At 43.9% G+C, this 11,759-nt stretch overlaps 2 protein-coding genes across 2 annotated transcripts; both read left to right on the top strand.

The window, feature by feature from the left end:
- Positions 1-56: 56 nt before the first annotated feature.
- LOC126494348 (olfactory receptor 2T33-like) lies at positions 57-986 on the top strand. The gene has a single exon (XM_050131633.1). It carries the CDS (start codon positions 57-59, stop codon positions 984-986), a length of 930 nt encoding a protein of 309 aa, XP_049987590.1.
- Positions 987-9,048: 8,062 nt separating this feature from the next.
- LOC126494332 (olfactory receptor 2T8-like) lies at positions 9,049-10,035 on the top strand. The gene has a single exon (XM_050131616.1). The coding sequence runs from the start codon at positions 9,049-9,051 to the stop codon at positions 10,033-10,035; it is 987 nt and encodes a 328-aa protein (XP_049987573.1).
- Positions 10,036-11,759: the final 1,724 nt, after the last annotated feature.

Genomic DNA, 11,759 nt, shown 5'->3' with positions numbered 1-11,759 from the left:
AAAAAAAAAAAAAAAAAAAAAAAGCATCCTCCTGTCTTGCAGGTTTGACCAGAGTCATGGAGTCTCCCAGTAACACCACAGCGTTAGACTTCATTCTTCTTGGGCTCTTCAGCCACACACAAGTCCACCTGTTCCTGTTTTCTGTTGTGTTAGTAATCTTCACCGCCTCCCTGATGGGAAACGCCCTCATGATCCTGCTCATCTGCAGGGACCCCAGGCTCCACACGCCCATGTACTTCCTTCTCAGCCAACTCTCCCTCATGGACATGATGCTCGTCTCCACCATCATCCCCAAGATGGCAGCCAACTACTTGATGAGCATGAGGTCCATCTCCGCTGCAGGCTGTGGCTCCCAGATCTTCCTTTTCCTCACCCTGGCAGGGGGCGAGTGCTTCCTCCTGGCAGCCATGTCCTATGACCGCTACGTGGCTGTATGTCAGCCCCTTCGCTACCATGTCCTCATGAGCTCCAAGCTATGCGTGCATCTGACCTTGGGATCTTGGTTCCTGGGAGCCGCTGATGGGTTGTTGCAAGCGGGCACCATCTTGAGTTTCCCCTTTTGCCACTCTCGAACCATCAACCACTTCTTCTGTGAGGCGCCTTCTCTGGTGCGCCTCGCCTGTGCCGACACCAAAGTCTTTGAGTTCTTCATGTACATTTGCTGCATCCTTATGCTCCTGATCCCTCTGTGCCTCATCCTGGTTTCCTACTCCCTCATCCTGGTTGCAGTACTCCGCATGCGATCCTCAGCAGCCCGGAAGAAGGCCTTTGCTACCTGCTCTTCACACCTGGCTGTGGTGGGGCTCTTCTACGGGGCCATCATGTTCATCTACATGAGGCCTAAGTCCCATCAGCCGGGAAAGCGCGACAAAGTGGTGTCTGCCTTCTACACGATCTTCACACCGGTCCTGAACCCCCTCATATACAGTGTGAGGAACAAGGAGGTCAAGGGAGCCCTGAGGAAGTGGCTGCAGAAGACAGTGTGATAAACGTGCAGAGGGAAGGTCACCAAAACAGCCCTACTCAGCTTAGGCACAGCTCACTCACTAGCTCAGCTGACCTATTCCATTGAGCTCACTCTTTAGCGTTGTATTAATTTATCTGACTCTCATTTGTTTTTTTATATTCTAAATTTTACCAAGTGTTTGGAAAACAAATGTAAAATCAACTTGCCCTGCTGGTGTCCCTTGGACTAGCTACTCTGTTTCTTTTAAAGTAAGATCTTAGAGATGAGAGCCAGTGACACAGGTCTGTTAGCTAGACTTTAATCATATAACTTAATGTAAAGCATAAGAGGAAAAAGAATAAATGGACAATAACTTAAAAATGTAGTGCCTAATTTATTATTATTACAAGGTAAATTGTAATGAAATACATAACCAGTAAGAATTATTAAACATAAACATAATTGCATAAAACATACATCAAAATGTTTCAGGGGAATTTTCCAAAATTATTTACAATTTAAAGAATTCTTTAAAAGGAGATGGGCATGTAGGGCTTATGGCTTTAAAATTGTATCTATATTTAACATCTGTAACAACAAAACAAATATAACCAAAAAATAGGAATCATTATGAGATTTCCAAATCTCTATTTTAAGGGTGTTTAAAGATGAGATCTTTAAGAAGTGGTTAGGCCTCAGGGCTCCACTGCCATGATGGGAGAGCATTTGTGCCATTATTAAATCCACTGTCATGATGGGAGAGCATTTGCACCATTATTAAATCCACTGCCATGATGGGAGAACATTTGCGCCATTATTACAGTGTTAGTTTGCTTGTATGGCAACAAAACCAGCCATACAGAAGAACTGTAAGTTCTAGGGCAGGTGGATTACATAAGACCCTGTCTCAAATAATAAAATGAAATAATAGTGAGTTTGACCGTTTCCATACCAAAAAAAAAAAAACCTCACAACTCACCTCAAAATGAATAAGAGTTTATTCTAGAGCCAAAAATGAGTCACCATAGCCCCTCCAGATTTAGATTATCCCCAGTTCCATGTTCCAACATGGTGCCAGTTTTGTGAAGTTTTTTTTTTATTGAGAATAAGAAAAAAAAGTTTCCGCCTCCTCCCAGCCTCCCATTTCCCTCCCCCTCCCCCCACTCCTCTCCCCCTCCCCCCTCTCTTCTCCCACTCCCTCCCTCTCCTATCCAAAGAGCAGTCATGGTTCCCTGCCCTGTGAAGTTTTTTATAGTAATAAAATTTAAAAGTTTCAAAATAAATACGCCTTTCAAACACATTTTGGGGGAACAGCAGGTAGGCAGGTTCCGGTGAAGGTTACAGGGGCATCTCGGGTACAGGCTCACTAGCTATCTGACTCTGTTCTTGGTCTGTTGGAAGCCAGTGCTCTGCACATCCCTAAGGATTTTCTTAGCAGTCATTCATATGTTAGGTCATGTACAGGTGAAGACTAAAGATTAACCAAAGATCGTTTGGTTCTGGACTCGCAATGTTCCAATCCCTCCACAATCACTGACGTGCCAAACAGTCAGGGCGTCTTCAAAGTTCAGTCCATTCCAAGTACAGCCCCCTCTTCCATTGTCATCCCCCTCTGGCCTTTCCTTGTCCTTCCACCATCTGCTAATAGAGAATCTGGCCCCTGGCAGATGCAGGACCCTTGAATTTAAACTTTCCCCATTGCAGAACACTGGGGAACAAACATTCCTTCTTTGGTACCCAGGAGATGGTACCCAGGTATCCTGTTATGGCCTCAGAGAATGGAGAGAGACACCTAGCACAGGTGTGTTAGATAGCACATCGGAGGCAAAAGGAAAGGAAGGGAGATACAAACTCTAGGAACTTCCACAAAGGCAAGCATCACAGCTCATCCCCCTGTTGGCTGCTTTGAGCCAACTTTCAGCCTCAGAGCTTGTCACAGGAAAGACAGGCAAGTTTTCTTGAAGGGAGGGTCCACAATTTGTTTCTATGTTTGCTGTGTACCAGTTTTTCTACCAAGGACTTACACCATTCAGCAAAACAAAGGCACACTGGGCAAGCCACATCTTTGGAGAGGCATTGGCAGCAGAGACTGAGTTGACCCTGAGGCCACTCTGTATAAAGGCAGACAGACCTACCCCTTTTCACAGCCCCTACCTGTCCCAATCTTTCTTTGGTGCTGGTGCTCCCAGGAATTCCTCTGTTTTGGTGAACTATTGACCATTGTTATCTGTTTTCAGTGTGCCCCAGCAAAGCAACCACCTCCGTGTTTTAAGGAAGTGGCTGTGAGCAGTATCTAGGCTGGGATGTGTTTCTGCCATATGCACAACTTTTCCCCTTCAATACTTAAAAGTCCCAACTCCCCAGAGTTGCCTAGAAGGTAGTAATCCACCAGTTCTTAGCTAAGTTCCTCTCAAGGTATTTTTCTTGTTGGGAAAAACTGTTAAGACCAAGGTCACAGTCCATTTCTGGGAGCAAATCACAACCAGTGTCCTTGCAGCAACGCTAAAGCCCAAGTGCATGACTGCTGTGAGACTCTCAGAGCCTATCCCCTAACTTTCTCAGGACTTTAACCCTGGGCATCAGAGTTCATTTTCACCATTTGCTCAATTCTGCTTAATTCTTCTTTAGGTGTCGATCCTGAGAGGACTTCCCAGCTTCCTGGATCCCCATCCTTGCATGTGTGTCCTCCGTGAATCCCAGGAGCGCCTTCTCTGAGTGAGAAGGCAACAATAGAGTATGAATCCCTCCCTCATTAAAGATGGCTGACCCAAGCCTCTGTGCTATGCACTTAGCAGATACAGCCTATCCTCAGGATGGGTGACCTCGATATTCACCCTAGTCATACAGCCCTTATGGAACCCACACCAAATACTCACATGGGGTGCACCCTCGGCTCCTCAGAGCTTCTGAGCCCCATTCTTCCTCTCGCCGGTCTCTGAATGCCTCTACTCATCCTTGAACTCCATAGACTCTCTCAGGACTTGATTTAGTCATGCAACAGTGTCCATTCTGTGACAGGGCAGCGTCTCTTGATAGCCTCTAGAGACCCCAGCACAGCAGTGGTCAGAACAGAAAGGGACATAAGCTTTGTCAGGAAGGACGGTCACTTTCCTGTAGAAAGCTTCTGTGCAGAATGTCCATGGTGCCCGACTGGCCTCACCTGGAGCCTAGGGGTGTTTGCTGTTTCTAATGTGGGCTTAAATTTGGCCTATGCACCTTTGAACAATTATAAATTCAAGTAGGATTTGCCAGTTTGATAAAGTTTCAATTTGATGAAAGAAATCTAAGCAAAGGACTGAGGGAGTGGCTCAGCTGGTAAGTGTTTCCATCTCCAGCAACAGATAAACCCACTGTGGTGGCTATCCCAGCAGATGGGAGGAAGAGGTAGGAGGATCAGAGGTTCAAAGCCAGCCTCTGCTACTAAGCTAGTTTAATAGTTTACTATTATTCCAGCCTGAATTACATGATGCTGAGTTTTATATAAGTAAGTAAATAAATGTTAAATAATGAAAAAACCTGTTCTTTCCTTTAAATAAAATTAAATGGGAATTGCAGTTTACCAAATTGTCTTACTTTTTTTTTTTTTTTTTTTTTTTGGTTTTTCGAGACAGGGTTTCTCTGTGGCTTTGGAGCCTGTCCTGGAACTAGCTCTGTAGACCAGGCTAGTCTCGAACTCACAGAGATCCGCCTGCCTCTGCCTCCCGAGTGCTGGGATTAAAGGCGTGCGCCACCATCGCCCGGCTTGTCTTACATTTTTTAACCAGGTATATTTCCCTAACACATAATCCATGATAAAGAATTATTGCTTTATTTTGTTTCCATTTATCTATTTCCAGTTGTAGAATCTGGAGTCTCTATATAGCACTAGATAACTCAGAAATTGCAAAGCATGTATCCAAGTTCCCAGGGTACCCAGTATTAGAAAACATCAAAAGAAAAGGATCAGCTAGGTGGCATTCGGGAGGCAGAGGCAGGCATCACTGTGAGTTTGAGGCCAACCTGGTCTACAGAGCAAGTTCCAGGACAGCCAGAGCTGTTACACAGGAATTCCTTAAAAAAAAAAAAAAAAAAAAAAAAAGCAAACATCCTGAAATCCATATATATTCAACCTGAGAAGTGTCATTGATATGAATACAGCCTGGAGATGTTGTTACTGTTATTAATTATTAATGTTGTTTTTGTTATTGCTGTTATTTTACTATACAGATTCAAAAATGCAAATATAAAATCAAAATATAACAGCCTCTTGCAAATGCACAGAAACCTGTGCATAAGACACAAATTTAATTGTCTCAAACTGAGTCCAAGAAGATAATAAACCACAGGTAATTCCTTCCACGAGCTTCATTTTATTTTCGTTGCTGTTTTGACAATTGAGCTGGTCTGAATAGAAGACAGTTTAATCTTCCTATCTGCTGAAGTCTGTGCAGAAATTACCAGAATCACGTGATACCCTGGTTCCTCCACTTGAAATTGCAACCCCTTTTCAAGGACACTTATTTATATTTCTTTATCCTGAGCCATCCTCTGTCATTCCCATGATTCACAGCTTTATGAGATGTGTGGACCATTCACAATCTCTTGGGAATTTTTTTAATTTCTCAACACAGTAAACACTTTTGGCCACTGAATTATCACCGCGGCAGCTCTGGGGTATTAATGGGATAGTGTTTGCAGCCCACGCTGGCACTGGGCCATCCTCATGACAGATCAGCCCAGGCATTGATATGAGGGAGGTGGAGGGCTAGGTTAGACACACCACACCTCTCGTCCAGGAGGTTACATCCAGGTGCATCACAGAGGGTGCAGATCCAACCTGCTGGACACCAGTTTTGACTCTTGCAGGTAGGTCATACCAACCTTTTCATGTCTGATTATTTGTGAACTTTAACTCTAGAAAGCACAATTCCAAATCCCAGAACTTGAGAGATGGAGACTGGAGAAACAAGGAGCCCTCGGCTACATAGAAAATCCGGTCCCAGAACTCTGCATTTGACAGAGAAAGTCTTCCTGGTTAGACATCTCAGTCCTCAGTGAATTAAAATGTGTGCAAGCGCATGCTGGCAATAGGTTAATTCTTTTAAAAGCAACCCTATAATTTTATCAATATAAACAAGCCCTTGCTACTAACCTTCTTTTACACGTGCCGGTTGATTCTCATTTCTCTATCCTGAAGTATAGACTTTTAAAATTACATATTCACAATGAATTTGGGGAAATGTGGAAAGGAAACTATATATTCTGACTTCTCTGTGGTTTCCCACAAGGCTTTTGTGGGAAGAAAAGAGAGGCATCTGTCTGTGACTGTGGTTTCAAATGCAGAAGGTGCGAGTGTAGTTTTAAGAAAGAGCTGTGGAATGTGGCAAGGAGATGTCCAGCCCGATGGACACAAAGCAAGGAGGGCAAAAGGAATCCCTTATTTTTCAGGGTAAACATTTCCCCATTCCCTGCCCTAGTCAAGCTGGAGGTCTCATTGCCCAGTAATGCATTTAGTGTGTTTCCCAAATGAGTTAATTCTTTAGGACCAATTTCAACCATGTTTCAGTTCCATGATCAGTGTTAGGAATTTATCCCTACAGTCTACTCTGTGGTGGTTTATAAATACTTTAATTAGTAGTAACTTGTCTCATTTGTATAAAGAGGTATAGACAATAATTTTATTAAAACAAACTGAACACACAATTAGATTTATAATGATTGAACACTATTAAACATTTATTTCACCTTAAAATGTATCCATCTATTGCCACTAAAAAGTTGAGCAGATAATTTCTAATCTTCTAAACTATAAATATAAGTAGAAATTTCTTAATATATATTTTTCTAGGTTTGTGAGTATAACTCAGTGATAGAGAGCTTGGCAAGCCTCTAGGAGGCCCTATATCCAATCTCTAATATTGTATACATAGAACAAAACATAAATGTGTTTTTAAAGAAACAGAGAAGTAGGGGTAACTGTTGAAATGGTTTTCTGAAAACACGTGTGCCACTCTTGCATGTTTTAAGCAAAGATTCGTCATTGCTGTTTAATGTGGTATCTTACTTCTTTATCAAATCACACACTCCAACATCTGGTGTCAAGCATCTTATCAAACTGGTGCACGTGTATCCCAAAGGGAGGGAAAGGCCTGCGGCACTGGCCCCAGACTGGTGAGCAGCAATCACAGTACGCCCCACACAGTGGACCATTAACTTCCTGAAAAATGAATGGAGGGCAGACATGACATCCATGAGCCCTCGGGACTTCGGAAATGGCTTGAGATACAGGCACAAGTAGGTGGGTTCTGTGGGATGGCAGCATCAAAGCTTCACAACGGCACATACTACTGAGGAAGAGAGAATAGTGGCTGCCAGCAGCTGTGGGGGAAAAAAGAAGAGGGAGTTTTGCTTAATGGGGGCCGAATTCTCATCTGGCAGCATTAAGAGAATTTAGAAGATGGATTCTAGTGTGGAAGGCGCCTAACAACACCACAGTGTTTATGTACATAAAATAGTGACTGCAGTTGCAGAAATGAATTTAAGGAAGTTGCTCCCTGCCTCCCAGTGGCGAAACAAAGCAAACTTAAAGTCTCGCCTATCCTCGATAATGAGAGGTTGGAACAGTGAAAAGTGAGTCAGGCAGGATTTGAGTCTTCAGCAATGGGGTGTCTTGAGAGCCATGGCCATGGTTCCACATAGTTTCTGGGGCAAAAGGGTATCTGAGAACTGGACATGTGGGCAACTCATGAGCCGAGCAAAGAGAACATACTTTCAAAGTAACTTTCAAAAGATAAAATGATCTGCAAAATATTTAACTTTCACACAACCAACTAAGATGCTCAGGGACTTGGTCAGGGGCTGAGTGAGTCATGGGGTTATTGTTCCAGCCATAGCTGTGATTTTAGCGGAGAAGAAACAAGGGAGGTACCCCCAGAAGGCACGGACTTCCTCAAGGCATTTGTGCTAGACAACAATCTTGAGGATGAAGTAGTATCCACATCTTTGTAGGGTGGATATTTTGATTCAATAAGCTCAACCAATCTTGGCCAAAAGCAAGGCAAAGATTAAAATGAAAGTAAAGATTTAAAGTCTCTTGAGAGTGACGCAGGAATCATTGTTTTCTCTACAGCTGGGCAAACACTAGGGTCTCTGAGTTACCCACTAAAGAATGAGTTTGTGTGGTGCTGAAGAAGGAGGGTCTGACTGAGGACAAAATACTTAGGAAGAGTTCATGGAAGCATTCATTAGCATTACAGGTTCATACTTAGAAAACCCCAAGAAGTCTTCTGGTATCTGAAGTGCCAACCTCTGTAAACAGAACCAAGTGAACTCCCACCCCAGGGTGAGTCTATCCTCTATCCACAGTCTGGCTTTCCTACTTTTAGATCTAGGAGCAAAAACCCTTTTGTTTGGCGAGACATTTATTATCCAGTGTTGGAGAAAATCATATGAACTTGGTTTTTTCAATAAAGTTTGATGGTTTAGTGTGTAAAATTTTTACCTGCCATGCACAAATCTCTGTGTCCATTTCCCAGCATTACATAAACCAGACATGGTAGCACATGCCTGTAACTCAGCACTCATGAGGAAGAGCCTGTAAGATCAGAGTTCCTAGGTCATTTTCTACTATTTAGAAAATTCAAGTCCAGCCTGGGATACATGACACCTTGTCTCAATAAATAAAAATTTTGATATATTAAATGTGTCACCTACATTAACAGTCCCTAAGTTGTATATAACAGATATTTCATCAACCAAGACTTTATTATGCAAAGTATAATTAATATGAAATTATAAATTATGAATAAGCAAATAGTTCTCAACCATTATGTTGCTACGGTGTAATAAAAAATCAGGAGTTCCTTCAGCTTACAAAGAACGTTGATTCATTACTGAACTCACTGTTCTGGTGGCATGTGTCAGGTAAACCTTGGAAATGAGGAAAGATTTATGTTAAGTTGTGACTGTGTTGGAACATTTTGCTAGCGTAGATGGATTTGAAGTGGGTTTCACCATTTCTCAAGGCAACTTTCTGGGCATGCGTAGTTCACACAGAGTCACAGATAATGAAACTCTCTCCCCTCCCTCGATTTGCAGTGCTGCCCCTGCTGGGAACCACGGACATGGGGAATGCCACAGCTGGGTTCATTCTCCTAGGACTCTTTAACTACACCAGAGCTCACCTGGTTCTCTTTGTGCTGGTTCTGACTGTGGCCCTCAACTCCGTGGTAGGCAATGCCCTCCTGCTTCTCCTGATTCAGCAGGATCGCCGGCTCCACACACCCATGTACTTTCTCCTCAGTCAGCTCTCTCTTATGGACATGATGCTGGTCACCACCACTGTGCCCCCCATGGCAGCGGGTTATTTAACGGGCAAGAAGTTCATCTCCACTGCTGGCTGTGGCTTCCAGATCTTCTTCTTCCTCACACTGGGAGGTGGCGAGTGCTTCCTCTTAGCGGCCATGTCCTATGACCGCTACGTGGCGATATGCCACCCTCTGCGCTATCCGGTTCTCATGAGCTGGCAGTTATGTTTGAGACTGACCTTGGGATCTTGGCTCCTGGGCGCAGCTGATGGAGCCATGCAGGCTGCCGCCACAATGAGCTTCCAGTTTTGCAACCGGAACGAAATCGACCACTTCTTTTGTGAGGCCCCTGTGTTGTTGCACCTGGCTTGTGGTAATACATCTGCCTTTGAGTTTGTCATGTACATCTGCTGTGTGTTGATGCTTCTGGTCCCCTTCTCCCTCATCCTGACATCGTATGGCCTCATCTTGGCCACTGTCCTCCGAATGCGGTCCATAGAAGCCCGCAAGAAGGCCTTTGCCACTTGCTCCTCTCACGTGGCTGTAGTGGGCCTCTTTTATGGAGCTGCCATTTTCATCTACATGAGACCCACATCTTCCAGGTCGGCTAACCATGATAAGGTTGTATCGGCATTCTACACTATTGCCACCCCCATGCTGAACCCCCTCATCTACAGCCTTAGGAACAGCGAGGTCAAGGGTAGCCTGAGGAAGTGTGTGGCCCGTTGTGCTGCCCTAACTAGTAGAAATGCCTTGGTTTGCTTGGCCTTTGACGGCTGTACAAAGAGGAAGGACATCCAGTAGGCACCTTCACGGGGTTATGTGTCAGGATGCCCAGTGGATACCTGAAGCCACTGAGAATTGCAAGCTCTGTTGTTGAGTTTCTTTTCCACCTTAACTCAACACTTCTATCCTGTGGTTGGAACTGGTAGGACCTGAGGAGTCTCTGCAAAACTGGGACTACGTTCCTGTTGTCCTTCCTCTCAATTTCATGGACACCTTTGTTCTTATTGTGGACATTAGCAAACTTAGCAGGCTACAGCGTCTGTAGTTTAACTTAATAAGCACCTTATTGCTTGACTTTTTGTTTGTTTTTGTTTTTCAAGACAGGCTTTATTCTGTTTAGCACTGGCTGTCCTGAACCTCGCTATGGAGACCAAGTTGGCCTGGAACCCAGAGATTCTCCTGTCTGTGCTTCCCAAGCATTGGGATTAAAGTGTGCCACCACCACCCGGAAAACTTGTCTTTAACATATCTAGATTTCAGTATCACAGCTTTTACACTTTGGAGACATGAAGGTCACTAGAACTGAGGTGGCTCCCATGTGACCGATGAATGGGTAGCATACATAGAGTGGATACGCTGGTCATAACTGGGTACCAGAACTGTAAGCCATCTCAACATGCTACTCAGAAGGCAGCACTGTAGTGGAAGAGTTAAAAATCCTGGAAGTTTTCATTCTTTTTCAGATGACAGTTGTCTGCAGGAAGCTATGGGTGTGGAAGGCAAAGCCACAAGTAAGGGGTGTGTGTGTGCATCTGTGCCCATGACTTGGATATTTTCTGCTTTACTCGGAGGTTTTGGTAAATCTACATGCTGGGAGTTGAGTGTGGAGCTGCCTTCTCATTTCAAAATGAATTCTCAAAAAAAAAAAAAAAAAAACCTGAAAAATCACAGATTCTCGGTGAAAAGTTCTCGTGCCCCTCCACACACAAATTTTTATGCCAGCAGGAACTGCAAGCAGCCTTGAGTATTAGCTGCCAGTTGGTTTCAAGTCTGGGGAAGCGAAGCACGGTTTTCTAGCCGGGGGTACGCACAGCAGGTTTCATCTTCCAGACAATTCTATTGAGCTCTGCCTTTGTATCTGTTACTAAGAGATACAAACTCCCAAACTGCACAGAGGTCCCCTGCGCCCTTTTCTAATCAAACATCTGCCCACAAATTCAAGGCTAGATGGAATTCCATTCCCATCCTATACTGTTTCATTGCTGGAAACAAAATAGACTCAATTTTGATGTCTTTATCTGTGTGTGTGTGTGTGTGTGTGTGTGTGTGTGTGTGTGTGTGTGTGATGTGTTTGTGAAGACTCTCTGCATTTTTACACACTCCAGTATCTGTTCTTTAAAATTGATAATAATACCCTAGTGTTTTAAAAACCACTACTTGTTCCCTACTTGTGATGGACATGTAGGTGACCTTCAAACTTTTATTGCATTACATGTTTTCACTTCACTTGGTAGATGGACGAGGAACCTTTATCAGATTGTTTGGTTTCACATTCCCACAAGCGGTTCACACTGGGTGCCGTTGCCCCAGCTTTATCAACGCTTTCCACTCAAGAAGTCTGGCAGTACGGCATCCTGCATGCTGTGTGTGCTTTTCTGGTGGTTCCTGATGCTGAGTGTTTTTGTACAGACTTACTGCCAGGTTGGGTATCATCTTGAACTTTGTATCTCAGTCTTGGAAAATAAAAACAAAACATGCTGCTGCTTCCACAGCAAACAAGTTGTGATTCACTCAGATATTCC

Source organism: Alexandromys fortis, unplaced genomic scaffold (genome assembly GCF_014885135.2).
Source record: "Alexandromys fortis isolate MF-2015 unplaced genomic scaffold, M_Fortis_MF-2015_v1.1 scaffold_367, whole genome shotgun sequence".
Classification (NCBI taxonomy): domain Eukaryota; kingdom Metazoa; phylum Chordata; class Mammalia; order Rodentia; family Cricetidae; genus Alexandromys; species Alexandromys fortis.
The sequence above is the reverse complement of the archived record's forward strand: the minus strand, read 5'-3'. Positions and strand labels throughout refer to the sequence as shown.